At 44.1% G+C, this 17,793-nt stretch overlaps 1 protein-coding gene across 1 annotated transcript; it reads left to right on the forward strand.

The window, feature by feature from the left end:
- Positions 1-548: 548 nt before the first annotated feature.
- SLITRK5 (SLIT and NTRK like family member 5) lies at positions 549-7,117 on the forward strand. Its single transcript, XM_036458213.2, has 2 exons — positions 549-657; positions 4,055-7,117. The coding sequence occupies exon 2, from the start codon at positions 4,063-4,065 to the stop codon at positions 7,078-7,080; it is 3,018 nt and encodes a 1,005-aa protein (XP_036314106.1). The 5' UTR covers positions 549-657; positions 4,055-4,062; the 3' UTR covers positions 7,081-7,117.
- The last annotated feature ends 10,676 nt before the right edge of the window (positions 7,118-17,793 follow it).

Consider the following 17,793-nt stretch of genomic DNA (forward strand, 5'->3'; position numbering starts at 1 on the left):
ATCGATCGTGCGCTGCTGCATCTGGGAAAGGGACAGGAAAAAAAAAAATATATATATATATCCAAAATACCCTCTGCACCCAGCGGAAGCGAGGAGACCGCCGCCAGGAGGATGCGGGAGGCGAACAAACACTAAGTGGGGACCGCGGCGGCGGCGGCGGCGGCTGCAGAGCTCAGCGCGCGGGGGAGCGGCGGCGGCATCCCGGCGCGGGGGTCGCCTCCACGCAGGAGGGGGGTGGGTAGGGGGTGGGAGCCTACGCAGGGGGCTTTGGGGGGGCCTCGAGGACCGAGCAGGAAGCCGCAGCCGCCGGGGGAGCCGCCGGAGGGCCGGGGCCACCTTCCCTCGCCCCCTCACTGCCATGTACAGCGTGCGCTGCAAGAAGAAGGCGGGCGGTGCATGCACACCCCCGCGCCCCGCGCCCGCCGGCTCGTCCCCGAGCGCGCGCCGCTGACCGGGGGGGCATGTGGTGAAGACAGACGCCCCGGAGGAGGAGGAGGAGGAGGAGGAGGAGGAGGAGGAGGAGGAGGAGGAGAGCCGAGGGGGGCGGGGAGGCGGGCGGCGCGGACCCTGGCCCGGAGGTCCGTGCGGAGGAGCTGGAGGGGGCGGCGGCGGCCGCTTGGCTGGAAGAAAGTTGCCCCCCGATTGCAGATGGCAACTGTAAGTACCCGCCCCGGGGTGTGCGGGGGAGGGTGCGGGGGGGACCCCGCGATCCCCCCGGGGTGGAGGCGCGATTGGGAGTCTCTGGGTGAGAGGGAACGTGAGTGTGAACGGGGGGTTGGTGGGGGGGGTGGCGTGCGAGCGGTCCGCGGGGCTGGCCGTCACGTTGGAGGTGTCGGCGGGGCCGGGCAGCCTTCTCCGAGCGCCCCCATCCCTCCTCCTCCTCCTCCTCCCGGTCCTCCTCCCCGTCCTCCTCCCCGGCTCCCTCCCGCCCCGCCCGGCCCCTGCTCGCCGCCCCTGCCGCGCGGCGCCTCCACCGCGGTCCTCCTCGGCCGCCCCCTCCCCCCCCCCGCCCGCGGCTCGCGATCGCCCCCCTCTTACCCCCCTCCCCCCCCCCCCCGGCCGCCCCGCTGCCGCGGAGGAGCGCGGCCGGGAGCGCCGCTCAGGAGCCCGTTGCCCGCGGTGCCTCCGCGGCGGCGGCCCGGGAGGGCGCCTTCCCTCCGGCCGCGGGGACCGCACGGAGCGGCGCCCACTTGCCCCCGTTTTAGGCTGGAGAAACCCCGAGCACACCCCCAAAGGGGTACTCAAAAAAAAAAAAAAGGGGGTGGCTACCCTGAGGGGCCCTGGAGATGGGAGACGGGGTAAGTCGGCCGATGATTACTTTGCAAAAGAGGCTCCTGTGTGTGAGTGTGTGAGTGTGTGTGTGTGTGTGTGTGTGTGTGTGTGTGTGTGTGTGTGTGGCGATGGGGTGGCTCTTTTTTTTTTTTTTTTTTTCCCTCCCTCTCCTCCTCCCTCCCCTCCTTCCTCCCCTTCTCCTTCCTCCGCTTCGGGGCGGGCTGGGGGAGGGGGAGCCTCGCGCCTGGAACTCCGGGGGCTCCTGCCCGGCGGCCGCGGGGACCGCTGTGCCCGGGGCGAGCGGCGGGGCGGCCTGGGCGCCGGGCTCAGCCCGCGGGGGATGGATGTGCAGGGCGATGGTCCCCGCGGCCGGAATTCTTCGGGGGAAAGCAAACACAGCCCCCCACCTCCTCCCCCCACCCTCATCTCCTCCCCGCCCTCAAAAAAAAAAAAAAATCAATCTGATCAATCTGATCCTCTGAGAAATGTGCCGCGCGCCCGCGAATTTACATCCAAGGTGCGTTTCCGAGTCAGAATGTCCGCCTTCCCCGCTGCTCATTCAACTTTATTCTCTCCAGCCGCCGGCCCCGGTGCTGGCGGAGCAGGCGGGGAAGGGGATGGGTGACAGGAGGGAAGAGCTCTCCGACCCCGGCTCGCCAGAACTGAATCAAAGTTGTGGGCGCCGGGGCGGGATGCGGGCTGGACGCAGTTCGCCAGGGGCTGTCAGAGGGCTGGGAGGGGGAGGGGGGCGGGAAGGCGCCGGGGGAGGGGGAGGGCGGGGAGGGGGAGGGGACCCAGCCCGGGATGTGCAGATTTGATCCAGCGGAGAACCGAAATTTCAAGGTAAACATTTTGCTTTCCTAAGCGGGTGGTGTTTTGTGTGGTTCTCCCCGCCTCCCCCCACCCCCGGACGCGTTTGCCAGTTGCGTTGGGAGGTCGAGGCTCCTGGCGAGTGTCCATTCCCCCCTGTGATGCCCATTCCTCTCTCCACGCCCGGGTGGCCACACGTGAACGGGTGGCAGGCGCCCTGGCCACATGTGCGTGCGGATGCGGGGGCTCTGAGTGACAGGGGCTGGATCCGGCGCGGGGATCCAGACCGAGGTCTCCTTTCTGGAGCGCATGGCTCCCAAACGCCCTGGCTTTTTTCAGTTTGGGGTTGCGATTGGACATCCGTCTTCGGTGGTGGTGGCGGCGGCGGTGGCGGTGGTGGCGGTGGTGGTGGTGGCGGCGGTGGTGGTGGTGGTGGTGGTGGTGGTGGCGGTGGTGGTGGTGTTGCCAAAGGAGAGGCTCCGGTTCCCCCAGCCGCGGGTTCCCACCAAACGCTCTCTCCCTCCCTCCGGCCGGCGCAACACGCACTCACACGCACTCACACGCATTCACACACTCGCCCCATGCGTGTCCTTTCTCTGATGAGTACTGCTGTCGAGTCGAAGTAGGAGGAAGTCGAAGGAAGCCTTGGAGGGGAGAAAAAAGAAAGCCAGGAGGAAAAGGGGGAGGGGATCAGATGGATTGCTGGGGGAGATGAGACTCGGATAGGTCAGCTCTGACCTGTGTCACTTGCTGTTCTTCCCTCCTTTCTATTTTGTCTTTAATCAGCCCAAGTGCCCTTTCCCCAAGGCGGGTGGGGAGAGAGAACAGGGGTAAAGCACTGACAATTAAATGTAGTAAGCAACTTCAAAAATGCTGGCACTGTCGCGGTTCGGTCCAAAGCTTGCTAATTCAGTCGGGTTAATTTTGTAAACCTTGGCCATCAGACGGGTAGCCCCAGGTAAGGGCGGGGGGGGGGGGGGAGTTGGCGCTGGCTTGACTTGGTTTACTTTTAGCTGATTCCGGGCCAACAGCTGAATGTCCTCTGTAAACTCCAGGCAGGGGAAGGTGTTCTGGGATTGCGGATGCCTTCGCAGGGCTCTGTGCGGCCCGCGGTGCAGAACTGTTTCCGCGGCTCAGGGATGCGGTTCGGCAGCGCCGCCGTCGCTGACATGATCCATGAGGCGTGGATGCGGGGCGCTCTCCGAGAAGCACCGTTAAGTGGCACCGTGCATGCAATTAGGATGCTGATGCGCTTAATAGCTGGGGTCGGGCCGTGGAGTCCACCATCAAAGCAGGCTCGCTTCTCCTTTTTCTCCACAGGAAAGCTCCCCGTAGACAATTGGAGATTTAAGAGCTTCTTTTGGGGGGTCCTTTTGATGCATTGTCTCACATCCTGTATGACTCTGAAAAAGTGTGCTTTAGGCTCCCACCTCGTCCTAAGGCGGCTCCCCGCCTGCCTTTCTGTGGGAATGGGAGCCCTCCCCTGTGCCCTGTGAACTGAGGAGGCTCTGGAGGAAGGGCAGGGTGGCTGGGGATAGGTGAGATGGGGAACGTTTTGAAATGGTGCTTTTTTTTCTCTCTCTCTCTCTTAAATGAGAGCCACGAAACTGAACTGACAGCCATTTTATGTATACTTATGGGTTGGCTCTGAAAAGGGAGGAGGACCCAGGAAGCACACTAACCTGGGACACTAACTAACCCGCCCTGGTCTTGCCAAGAGCAGCATTTCCGGCTTTGTACTCATGGGGAAATGAAACCAACATTTAAATCACAATGACAGTCCGATTTTAATCAGGCCTGGAAATGTCCATGTTGGAGAGGAGGTGTCCTTCACAACCCCCGCCCTTCCCCCCTCTCCCCCCCCCCCCAGTGGATTTCAGAGAAATAGGATCAGGGAAAAAGAGACTTTCTGAGTGATCCCTTAAATCCTTGTCATATTCTGTTGTCTCCTTTTCTCCTCTCTCCCTTGCAGGAGGTAACATGCACACTTGCTGCCCCCTGGTAACTCTGGAGCAGGACCTTCACAGAAAGATGCAGAGCTGGATGCTGCAGACTCTAGCCTTTGCTCTAACATCTCTCGTCCTTTCGTGTGCAGAGACCATCGACTATTATGGGGAGATCTGTGACAATGCCTGTCCTTGCGAGGAGAAGGACGGCATTCTGACTGTGAGCTGTGAGAACCGAGGGATCATCAGCCTCTCTGAGATTAGCCCTCCCCGTTTCCCAGTCTACCACCTCCTGCTGTCCGGAAACCTCCTGAACCGCCTCTATCCCAACGAGTTTGTCAATTACACCGGGGCTTCGATTCTGCATCTGGGCAGCAACGTGATCCAGGACATCGAGACGGGGGCCTTCCATGGGCTCAGGGGCTTGAGGAGGCTGCATCTGAACAACAATAAGCTGGAACTTCTGCGCGATGACATATTCCTTGGCTTGGAGAGCCTGGAGTACCTACAGGTCGATTATAATTACATCAGCGTCATCGAGCCCAATGCTTTCGGGAAACTGCATTTGCTGCAGGTGCTCATCCTCAATGACAACCTCCTGTCCAGTCTGCCCAACAACCTCTTCCGCTTCGTGCCCTTAACGCACCTGGACCTGCGGGGGAACCGGCTGAAGCTCTTGCCATACGTGGGGCTGCTGCAGCACATGGATAAGGTGGTGGAGCTCCAGCTGGAGGAGAACCCCTGGAACTGCTCTTGCGAGCTCATCTCCCTCAAGGACTGGCTGGACAGCATCTCCTACGCGGCACTGGTGGGGGATGTGGTGTGCGAGACGCCCTTCCGCCTCCACGGGCGGGACCTAGACGAGGTGTCCAAGCAGGAACTTTGCCCCAGGAAGCTCATTTCCGACTACGAGATGAGGCCCCAGGCGCCTCTGAGCACCACGGGGTACCTACACACCACCCCGGCCTCGGTGAACTCGGTGGCCACCTCCTCCTCCGCTGTTTACAAACCCCCCCTGAAAAGCCCCAAGGGGACCCGCCAGCCCAACAAGCCCAGGGTGCGCCCCACCTCCAGGCAGCCATTCAAAGACCTGAGCTACAGCAACTCCGGCCCCAGCATCGCCTACCAGACCAAGTCCCCCGTGCCTTTGGAGTGCCCCACCCAGTGCTACTGCAACCTGCAGATCTCCGACCTGGGCCTCAACGTCAACTGCCAGGAGCGGAAGATCGAGAGCATCGCCGAGCTGCAGCCCAAGCCCTACAACCCCAAGAAGATGTACCTGACGGAGAACTACATCGCGGCGGTGCGCCGGAGCGACTTCCTGGAGGCCACGGGGCTGGACCTCCTGCACCTGGGCAACAACCGCATCTCCGCCATCCAGGACCGCGCCTTCGGGGACCTCGCCAACCTGCGGCGCCTCTACCTGAACGGCAACCGCATCGAGCGGCTGAGCCCCGAGCTCTTCTACGGCCTGCAGAGCCTGCAGTATCTCTTCCTCCAGTACAACCTCATCCGCGAGATCCAGCCGGGCACGTTCGACCCGGTCCCGAACCTGCAGCTGCTGTTCCTCAACAACAACCTCCTGCAGGCCCTGCCCTCGGGCGTCTTCGCCAGCCTGACCCTCCTGCGCCTGAACCTGCGGAGCAACCACTTCACCTCGCTGCCCGTGAGCGGCGTGCTGGACCAGCTGCGGTCCCTCCTCCAGATCGACCTGCACGACAACCCCTGGGACTGCACCTGCGACGCCGTGGGCCTCAAGCTGTGGGTGGAGCAGCTCAAGGCGGGCGTCCTGGTGGACGAGGTCATCTGCAAGGCGCCCAAGAGCTTCGCCGAGGCCGACATGCGCTCCCTCAGGTCGGAGCTGCTGTGCCCGGACTACTCGGACGTGGGGGTGTCCACGCCCCCCGCGCCCTCCGCCCTCCCGGGGGGCCCCTCGGGGACCAGCGCGGCGGCGGCGGCGGCCGCCCCCACCGTGCGGTTCAATGGCACCGGCACCACCGGGGGCCCCGCGGGCCTGGGCGCGGGCGGGGGCGCGCCCCCCTCCGCCTCCTCCGTGCCCCTGTCGGTGCTGATCCTCAGCCTGCTGCTGGTGTTCATCATGTCCGTGTTCGTGGCCGCCGGGCTCTTCGTGCTGGTGATGAAGCGCCGCAAGAAGGGCCAGAGCGACCCCACGAGCGCCAACAACTCCGACGTGAGCTCCTTCAATATGCAGTACAGCGTGTACGGCGGCGGCGGGGCTGGCGGCTCCGGGGGCGGCGGGGGCGCGGGCGGCCTCCCCCACGCGCCCCTGCACCCCCGCGGGGGGCCCTCGCTGCCCAAGGGGAAGGCGCCCGCGGGCCACGTGTACGAGTACATCCCCCACCCGCTGGGCCACATGTGCAAGAACCCCATCTACCGCTCGAGGGAGGGCAACTCGGTGGAGGATTACAAAGACCTGCACGAGCTCAAGGTCACCTACGGCGGCGGCGGCGGCGGCAGCCACCACCTGCAGCTGCAGCACCAGCAGCAGCAGCAGCCTTTGCAGCAGCAGCAGCTGCAGCCGCCTTTGCAGCCTCTGCAGCCCCCGCCGCCGCCGCAGCTGCAGCCCCCCGCGGAGGAGGAGCGGCGGGACAGCCACCACCACCACGTGCGGAGCCCGGCCTACAGCGTCAGCACCATCGAGCCCCCCCGGGAGGACCTGCTGTCCCCGGTGCAGGACGCCGAGCGCTTTTACAGGGGCATCTTAGAACCGGACAAGCACTGCCCCGCCGCCCCCGCCCCGGCGGGCGGCAGCAGCCTCCCGGAATACCCCAAGTTCCCGTGCAGCCCCGCCGCCGCCGCCTACACCTTCTCCCCCAACTATGACCTGAGGCGCCCCCACCACGCCTACTTGCACCCGGGGCCGGGGGCGGCCGGGGACGGCAGGCTGCGGGAGCCGGTGCTCTACAGCCCCCCCAGTGCTGTCTTTGTAGAACCCAACCGGAACGAGTACCTGGAGTTAAAAGCAAAACTAAACGTTGAGCCGGACTACCTCGAAGTGCTGGAGAAACAAACCACCTTTAGCCAGTTCTAAAAAAAAAAAAAAAAAAGGCAGAGAAACTCCCTGGGAGCTTTTTGCATTTAAAAAACAAAACAAAAAAACAAGCAAAGCCGATACACCACACACGGTGAACGTGTTTGATTCATGATGTGGTTTCCACGTTTAGAGTGAAGTGCCTTGGCACGAGAGATTCTTAGCTTCTTCGGCGGAAGACACTGAAAAAGGGTGTGCAATTTCCTTTTTTTTTTTTTTTTTTTTTTTTTTTTTTTTACCACGTGGGGGAAACGTTTGTGTACACAGGGCGCATTCCTTTCTCTTGCGTGTGGGGGAGGAGAGGAGCAGGGGTGTCTGGAGGGCAGTTGGATGCACGGGTGGCTTCCTAAGGGTGGCAGTCATTGTTCTGGTGGTTGGAAGTGCTAAGGATGGTGGGAGACTACAGCTAATAGAGTCTATTCCTACTCTTTTGTTCCCTTCTCCCCCCCCCCTCCCCTTCTTCCCCTTTAAGCCCAGGGTGGGTCTACATGGCTTTTGTGGAGAGATTAGCACACCCCAACTTTGATAGAAAAGTTCATGCTCTTCTTTCCCTCTCTCTCCTTCCCCTCCCTCTCTCTGCTTCTTTGCTCCCTCCTCTCTCATTCCTTTTCTTCTTTTAAAAGGATGTGTTTGTATGCATTCTGGACATTTGAATTAAAAAACAAAAAGTATTGTGATCTTGAAAGGATCACCATAGATGTGGACAAATCATTAAAGTCACAGAGCTTATATGATCCATAATTGATTAGTCAAAATAACTTATTGATGAAATATACAAATATTTTATTGTAGCACCTATTTTTATATGCACATTTAGCATTTCTCTTTCCTTCACTATTTAGCCTATGATTTCCACAGAGGTGTCGCAATATATTGGAAGCTGCATTTCCAAAATTGAAGAGATGTCAGGAAGGCATTTTAAACCACTCAAAATATGGAGAACTTAATGACAAAATTTTAAAGCCAGTGCAAACCCACCCAATTGGATCTGTAATTTAAAAAAAAATAACTGATTGTATCCCAATATATATTAAAATATTAGGGCAATTAATTGGGCCATTTGGGTGAGAATCAGGTGCAAGTTTGGGGTTTTATTAGAGAAGATTTCAAAGCATTTTTTATTAGTCAACCAAAATGATGTATTGATTTGACTACTATTGTAGCCGATTTTTGATTGTTTAACCAAACACCGTTGCATTTGTACAGATCCACGTGTTCTAGCACCTCAGAAGACCAAATGATGGACTGTACAAATCCCTATACAATGTCTTTATCCCTCTGGGCAGCAAGCAATGATGATAACCACAAACAGGATCTCTGTAAGATGGGGCTATTGTTGTTACAGTCTTATATGTATCCCAGCACATGTAATTTTTTAAATAGTTTCTGAATAAACACTTGATAACTATGTCAAATATGAGGAATTGAAGTAATGATTACTTAACGTGCAAAATAATTAGCTATGTGTGAATGACTGAATCTCCATTATTAACAATTTAAGACAAAAAAAACTAATTATCAAATTAAAAAAAAAAAATATATATATATATATATATATATATATGTTATTACACCTGTGGTGGTTCACAGAATTATGATTTTCTAAATATATCATTTAATGTGTTTATTAATGAAATTTTAATTGCATACTTCTTTTCCTTATTGAAGTATTCATCTAATACATGGAGCATGGTAAGTAACATTGCATATTCGTTTTTCTTCCAATATTGTGTATTTTTGTCATGTCAATAGTACTTTTTCAGTCTACAGGTTTCCATAGTTTCATATAATTTTACTTGCGTGCAATTACCATCAGTAATTATGAAGGATACTTTATCTCAAGGTTATCCATATCCTAAATGTGCATAATGTTGGCAGGTATAAGCCGTCCACCTCTGAGTAAGGTTTGCCAGTGAACTGAGGTTCATATTTAAGGGTAGGAAATGTTTGAATTAGCCTGAAACTTAAAGAGCTTTGTGCTTTGTTGCTCTTGGTGGGTCTTCCCCTAATCTCACTGAAATGTGTACCATGTCAAGGACTGTTCATGAACTCTGTGTTTAGGGAGCATTTTCCATGGCATTCTGCCACCAAGAGGCAGCATTCACCCAGGAGTAAATTGACAGTAACTGCTTGCATTCAAGTTGAACAGGTGATAATAGTTTTCCTGAGGAAATGTATATATTTCTAAATATTTCACATTGGCCATGTGAAGTAAACTACCCCCATTCTGTGTAGCATTTTCCCTTCCAAATTCTTTTCAACGGGAAAGTGACAAGATTAATGATGCCATGTGATAACATGAAAAATTAAAAATGTATCTTACTTTTCATCTACCTCCTCCACATTAAATTCAGGATTAAAAAAAGAAATATAAGTAGCAGCATTTGCTTTCGCAGTTGAGGCTGTAATTAATTTATCTTCATTATGGGAGTTATTTTTCTTTTAAAATCACGGCTTCAATATTAGTATATGTAGGGGTTGTATAAATTATAAAATGCAAAGTGGAAACCTCCATGTAACTAAGCGTTTTTTTCTTAATTAATGCATAAAATAGGAAATAAGAATTACATGAAATTTAGAGAAGTAACTTCCAAAAAAATTCTGTGATGCATTTCAAAGATTTACAAAATAATATTTCAAACTAACATTGTAGTACATAATCTTGTCACATACCCTCTTTTGAGTTGGTTTGTTTATACCTCTATTGCTTCTAAGGTGCCCAACATTATTTTACATCTCAAAAATAATTATATGATTTATGAAAAGAGGTTACTTCTAACTTCTAGATTATATCTACCAAATGTATTCAGAAGATAAAGTAAACATAATTTCTCTAATATACTTGAAAATTTTTTTAAATGTACCATCATGAAACTTGGATAAAATTAAAAATGAATTATTTTTTTCTCTTTACATGTTTTCCTGCCCATACAGTAACATATACAATAGAACATAAGTTGTGTGGTTTTGAATATTTGAATTTTGTTTCTCAAGAATGTTCACTGGATAAATTGGGCATATCAGTGGTATATGATTGGAGTAATGGTCCCTGCATACACTCTCTTCATAGAATTTTGGAGAACATTACATATGTAATGTTTCAGGCATCAATTAAAATTTGGATGCAAACTAAGCTTATTTTTTGTGCTTGTTCTATTTTATATGTTGTGTAATATCCTACAGATATATTTCTAGGTAGATATCATAAAATCTTATTTTTATCTATGAATGATTATAGTGTAAATACTTAAATTATTTCTGAGAAAATAAATATATTCTGTGTAAATGTGGATAATTTGTATGCTAATAGTCAAAATCACTTACAGCCAAACTTGATTGAAGTTATGAGTTAATCAACTTTAGCATAAATATCATACTTGGAACACATCTTTTTTTTAGGCAAGAGCTGATGCTCTTTGAATATGTGAGGTGGAAAATTTTGGTAAATGTCCTGAATATCCAAGTCAGTCCTACTACTGTTCCCTCAATATCAATTAGGAAAATCAAACTATGGGATAATGAAAACAACTACACGTAATGCAGAAAAAGTTAGAATTTAAGACCTTAATCTAATATACCAGTTTCTTGCTCTATATCATTAGGTCTAGTCTTGTTACTAAGTTATATTGTTAACAAATTATTCAAATTAAATATGTTATTTATTTCCATAATTTAACATTCTTACTTTCTCTTCCTCTTTCTTTCTCTCTTCCTCTTCCTTCCTCCCTTCCTTCCTTCCTTCCTTCCTTTCTATCTCCCCCTTTCCTTCCTCCTTCCCTCTTCTTATGCTTTCTCTTTATTATTTTTCAGTAGGTCAAGGGAAAGTGAAAATAGTTCAGTCCTTGTTTGAAATGCCAAAAACCGGCTACTTAATTTCAAGAGCTCAATAGATTGTTTCCAAAGTCACATAACTCCAAATTAAGGAAAATAAAGCAGACCACAAATAAGCTTCTAATTTTTTTTTTAAATATCCATTTGTACTTTTCAGATGCCTGCAAATTGAAATATTTTCAGGGGTGACAAAATATTTGGTATAAATTTTGAGAATAAATTTTACACTGAGAAAGAACTAAAAACAATAAAAGAACCAATTAAAATGCTAGAACAAAGGAACATTTAATTTCTAAAGGAATAAAATGTTGGAAAAGTAGTAATTAAACTATTGTTAAGTTAACTTTAATTTATGGATAATGTTCCTCAAACCCTTTTAAGCTCTCTACATTTTTTTTTCAAATACAAATATATGACAATAAAATCAAAGTAGTTGGATTGCCATTGACTGTGCATAAAAATAATTATCATCTATATTCAAAGGAACCTTATGTAATTAATATTACATTTGGCAACTGTGGATTTTATCATTAATTTAATACCTTTCTATATAAATATTATATATATTTTCCTCATTATATGTAGCATGCATGTGGCATACATAATATATATATATTATCAAAGAGAGTATTTCATATTTTTCATCTAGTGTTTTATTTATATATATATATATACACACACACACACACACACACATATATATATATACATACACACACACACACACACACACATATATATATATATATATATACACACATACATATTCTCACTGCAGGGGAGGATATGTTTCCCGTTGATTTCTGGAGAGAGTAGAAGGGAGAGAGGAGTGGGGAAGAGAGAGAGAGAAAGATCGATCTGAGAGGCACACATTGGTTGTCTCCTGCCCATGCCAATACTGGGGCTAGGGAATCTACAACCAAGGAATGTGCCCTTGACTGGGAATTGAACCTGCAACCTTTGGTCCACAGGCCCGTACTCTAACCATTGAGCAAACCAGCCAGAACTATATTTAAATTTTTACAATTATTTTAAGTTATACCTTCTACGGGTTAGGGTGGGATAGAGAAAATAATGGTATGCAGTATATTTGATTGTGACAATAATATAATGCGATTTTCTTCCTCTGTTTATTTGACTTAAACACAGGTCATATGACTTAAACACAGGCCATATGTTCTCCATGGTAATTGTACCAATCTTATAAAATGAATAGCTTTTGGCCTGTGTGGCTCAGTTGGTTGCGTGTTCTCCCAGGAACCAAAAGGTTGCCGGTTGGATTCCTGGTCAGAGCACATGTCCAGGTGATGGGCTTGCTTCCTGGTAGGGGGCATGCAGGAGGCAACAGATCAATGCTTCATTCTCATATTGATGTTTCCCTCGCTCCATCTCCCTTTATTTCTAAAAATTAATAACAATTTTTTTATGAATAGCTTTTGTACCCATATTTTAAAAGACTAATATTTACCCTTAAGTTTAAGAATGACTTAAATTATCTTATTAAAAAGCTTGACAATCAAAACATACATTTCATAGAATATTGATTTAAAGCAAATATGATACGATTTGATTTTCTCATTTTTTATTTACTATTAAGATAAAAATGTAGTGATACATTGCATAATTTTAAGTACATCAGATACATTTTTGTTAAACATTAGGAAATTGACCCTATAGAAGAAAAGTAAATATTCCTAGTGATAGGTTGAATGGAAGTCTTCCAAAGAGGTTTTTTTTGTTGTTTGTTTGTTTGTTTGTTTAATTAGGTATCTCAGTGAAATGAAGGAATATTGTATAGTTGTCCTATAAAATAAACAAAATCATATGTCTCTAAAAGTATAAATTATGAAAAAATGTTTTCCAGGATTTTTTAAATATGTTTTTATTGATTTGAGAGAGAAGAAGGGAGAAGGATAGAGAGATAGAAACATCAATGAGAGAGAAACATCAATCAGCTGCCTCCTGCATGCCCCCTCCTAGGGATGCAGCCTGCAACCTGGGCAAGTACCTTGAGGGGGAATTGAACTGGTGACTCTTGGTTCATGGGTCAATGCTCAATAACTGAGCCACACCTGCCAGACTTTAAGAATTTTTTTTTTAATTAATGTGCAGAAATGGAATGGCTTTATTGAATTGAAGGATCATTAATATTTTGGTCTACTTTTGACAAATACCTTTACAGATCATTGCATTTTAAGAAATATTTCAAAAATCATGAAATAAACTCAATTCAAATTTAATTATAATACTTCGGCATTCAATCATATATATGCAAGAACAAAATACAGTTATTTTTCAATATTTTGGAATACACATATTTTGGATTTTCTTAAAAATTTATTTCTACCACTGATGATGATTTTTACTGTTTCTAAATAACACATTTTTAAAGAATCTTATTGTATGGTTCATTAAAAACAAAACAATATTAGATATTGAAATCAAAATTTGTGTATAAATGCAACTTCTAATTAGGTAGATGCCTATTTAAATAAAACAGAAAGGGTGGCAGTAAACCCATGTTACTTCATTTGCAAAGTTCTTTGTCAAACTTTGACTAGCATGCTTTATTTATGAGAGGTTCATCGGATGCATGCAGACTAAAAACATACATATTAAATATAAAATGTTTATGTAAAAATGACTCCTTGACTAAACGAATATATTTTAGCTGTAATGATATGTCTATAAAAATTATCTGTAGAAAATCGTGCTTATAATACTAGATTTATTTTTTTGTTGCTCTATTTAACTCCAAAGTCAAAAGGGCATTGCACATTCAAAAGTTCTAGCAATAATGGGAAAAGTTCTATTGAAAGTGTTTAAATCCTGAGTTTTAATATTGACTATCTCCACTCCCAAGTTCACATAAAGTTCCCAGTGCATGTTTTTCTTTGCATTACTTAACCCTGCCCTTGCTAATGTCCCCATGAAAATACACGAGTACACATAATATTTTTTCTTCATGTTTTTCTTATTTGTTTGGCATCTAGGTAGCAAATATTAAAATAGACAGTTATGAATTAGACTTGTTATATTATAAATTAAATTTCATTTCACTGAAACAGTTCCCTCAAGTTTTTAATCATCCCCCAATTTTAAAATTAGTGACTAGCATATTTATATAGGTGACTACAAATGTGAAAATTCAGATCCATAAATTACTCATATATGTCAGAGAATATTCAAAATCATTCACCATATTATGCTTTAAACTCATTCAATCTGTACAATGCTATTTTTGTTTGTTTGTTTCTGGTTATGTCTTAGGTGAAAATTAGGTATATCATTACAAATTTTAATGAGGATAAAAAGTGAAAGGTGGATATTGAGTACTTGGATTCTATATTTAAAATATCTTCTCCAAAGTTAAAAAAACTGTGTATTTTGAAAATCATTTAGAAAGTGTCTTTGTATAACATTATACATTTTATAAAATGACTAGTTCCATATGGCTGGGATAATCTATTGAATATTAAGTTAAAAATGCACTCTTTCTTCATTTAAGAATTTTTATCTGAGGGAAGTTTTTTTGTTTGTTTGTTTTGTTTTGTTTTGTTTTGCATAGGATGCTTGAGTCATCATGTTGGACATTATAGCTTGGGCTTACACTTTCATTTAAAAGCTCTGTGTCTAATTTTAAACATTAAAAATGATCTTTATTATGCTTGATTCTTGCACTTCCAGTAGTTTTTCTTCCCAGATATTGAAAAGAAGCTGTTAATATAGTTCCATTTATATTGTTAAATTAAAATATGATTTTCCTACATTATTCCTAGTGTAACAATCCAATTACTATGGAGGTACAACTTAATGTGAGTGTGAGGATGTGGATATGAAAGTGTCATCACTCATTAATAATCATCTTTAATACATGGCATCCAAATATAAAGGTGAAAATTTATTTTAATGTTAATGTACTTAAAATTATGTACACTTGAGTGACTGGGTAGCTCATATACGTTACAAATAACTCTACTGTGTGCTTAGAAATACTAAAGCAATGCTCGCCAAGTGGCGATCCACAGCTAAATCCCGAGAAATCTGTGTTTTATTTAGTCAGAATGATTTTATTTCCTTTTAAGGAATTTGAATGCCTATAGCTGGATAAGCACCCTCCATATTGTCTTAATCTAGCAGCTTCATATCATATTATCTGCTGAACCATGAGGGCTTTTGCATTTTCAACCATGTTTACATAAAATGTGTTCCTCTGATATTAAAATGTATATATCATAAATATGGATTGTCAGGCCTTAGTCTCCAGGAGCTCAGTTTCTCAATGTTTTATATATATATATATATAAGAGCAGAAGTAGCAAATTCTATGTCAGTTTATAGAATGAAGAAATCAAAGTAAATTTAGGAAAAATTAAGAATGGATAACTTTACAACCAGAGGAAACTGGTTTACTATAAATGAGTATTCTATTAAAAATGTAAATGTAAGTGTTAAAGACTGTAGTGACTTGAAGTCTCCCAGAAAAGACGTTTTGAATTGCCCTGACTCCCACAGGCCCCTGGCCACCCTAAGGCAGCCACAATAGTAACTGAAGAAGTATGTTATTACAGACGGAACATTATAATCACAGCTAACAACAGAAGTTTTTCTCCAAATGTCTAACTGAGGATGTATTTGAAAACAGTGCAAAAGGTCAATTCAATGAAAGTGTGTCAAACATCAAATATGAGATTGCTTCCAAGATGGAAGATGTAACTTGGAAAATCTTATCCAATAAACTTAGCACCATATTTTTGTTTTGTTTGTTTTTTTACAAGGAAGAAACAGAATGGCCAAGACTATTTTTTTTTTAAGTGTCTTAGAATTAAATACTGAGTAGAAGGAAGATATTTTTTAGTATGGCTGACACTATTAGTAATAGGCTGTGATTTGATGTATATCTAGAGGAAGTAAATTGGTATATATCTAGAGGAAGTTAAGAGAAAATAAATGAGATTCCCAAACTATCCAAGTCAATTTGTTTTCTTTTAAAGATTTTTTTTTCATTTTTTTGAGACTGACATACTTTATAAAAAAAATTTGGATTTCATCTTCTTTATTGATTTTCTAACAAAATGTGAATTAGCTTTGCTATATAAATATATTATAAATTAGATTTTTTTTTTTTACTGGTGATTTGGTTTATTGATAAGCTGGGCCTGAAATAACAAAATAATTGTATATTATTTGCTGTTATTTTATAACAAATGGTAGCCAATAGGAACAAGACAGAAGGATAATTCTAAAACTCCAAATTATATTTCTTTTTTCATTATAGATGATGTGTCCTTTTGCAATTTTTTGAGACTTAGTCTTATTTTCAATTTTTAAAAGTTAATATAATGCATAATTAAATGAAGGGCTTAAATCATTTATTTTTCCATTTTTTCTACTGGGCTTATATCAATTGTGCTCCCAAAAATTAACAACATGATAATTAATTATTGTTCTTTACACTGTATACCTGTGGAAACCCATCATAGTTTGAAATGTATTTTTAAATTCCTCCATTAATAGTTTGGTGTTTTCAAAATTAAGTGGCCATTCATAGATACTTTTCCTGTAAGTTTATATGTACAACTTCTTTAAAAAAAAAAAAAGAAAGAACTTAGTCTAATTTTATTGACTTCATTTTTTACCCTTTGAAATTATTGCATGTGATTTCAATATAGTTCTAAAATATATGATCAGAATTTATTTCTCAAAAAATTGAGTGCTATTTTTATACTAATGGTAGTTGTTTCACTTTAGCTTATTTTGCTTGTTTTGAACACATTTTGAGATTATGTATGAGGCAATTTTTATTATGTTGGTTTTAATTCAAGTAATGTTGGGCACATTTGTTTTATATTAGCTAAGATATAATAATAAATATAATGCAAGAATGTATCAATATTCTATTCTAGACAATATTTAAGGGTTCTTGGCTTATTTTATTTCAGAATTAGTTACAGAAGGTAGATTAAATATGTGATGTAGCATTTGTAATTTTAATATTCTAAATTTAGCAATTGCTCTCCCACTTAATTATTAATAATATAGGTAGTTTCTAGTTGTTGTTGTTTTTTCTGGTGCTATAAATTTGGTGGTTAATTTAACAATGAAATTATTTCTGTCTTAATAGATTTTAATATCACTGCAAATGCTATTTTCTAGTCTCAGTAACAATCTGAATAAACCCTCCAATGCCTAAATGAATCTTCATAGATTGTTATAAATAAGGATTTCTAATGTTCAGAATTTTAAATAGTAGCAACAACAAATTCACTATAAACATTATAATTAAGTCATTATCTTTTCTATTAAGAAGAAAATAAACTCAAGTACATTAAAATAATGTCTTAAATGATACTGAAATTCTAGTAAGCTGACATTCATACCTAATAAAAGAGTCTTATTAATATCATCTCACAACATTTACATTGTTCTATATAAATATGTTCCTATTTGTGCAACAGAGAATTAATCAACCCAGAATTATTTTTATGGTAATTTTTCTTTCTAATTGACTTGCCAAAATTCATCTGAATAAAGGTATAACAGGAAAAGGAGATATTAGGGATAGTGGCTGTTTTTATCAGATCCTAGAACTATACTTTGGACTTAATAGGTATAGTATAATGAATTAACAAACACGCATTTATAGATGGCAACCGACTAAGGTAAATTCAGTGTAAATTATATCCTAACTTGTCTATCACACCATTTATCTTGGCATAAACTTTAAGGATGTCTAAAGTATCAATAAGATCTAAGGTGACTCTTCAGTACCTTGGTGTGCAAATACATATGCTACTAATGAATTTTAAATATCCTAAATAATAAGAGGCTAATATGCAAATCCACTGAACAGTAGAAGGACCAGTTGTTATGACGTGCACT

The sequence above is a fragment of the Pipistrellus kuhlii genome, unplaced genomic scaffold (assembly GCF_014108245.1).
Source record: "Pipistrellus kuhlii isolate mPipKuh1 unplaced genomic scaffold, mPipKuh1.p scaffold_m20_p_3, whole genome shotgun sequence".
Lineage (NCBI taxonomy): Eukaryota > Metazoa > Chordata > Mammalia > Chiroptera > Vespertilionidae > Pipistrellus > Pipistrellus kuhlii.

Bases quoted from the DNA above. Each gene is read 5' to 3' on its own strand.
- SLITRK5 (XM_036458213.2), top strand. From the start codon at position 4,063: ATGCACACTTGCTGCCCCCTGGTAACTCTGGAGCAGGACCTTCACAGA.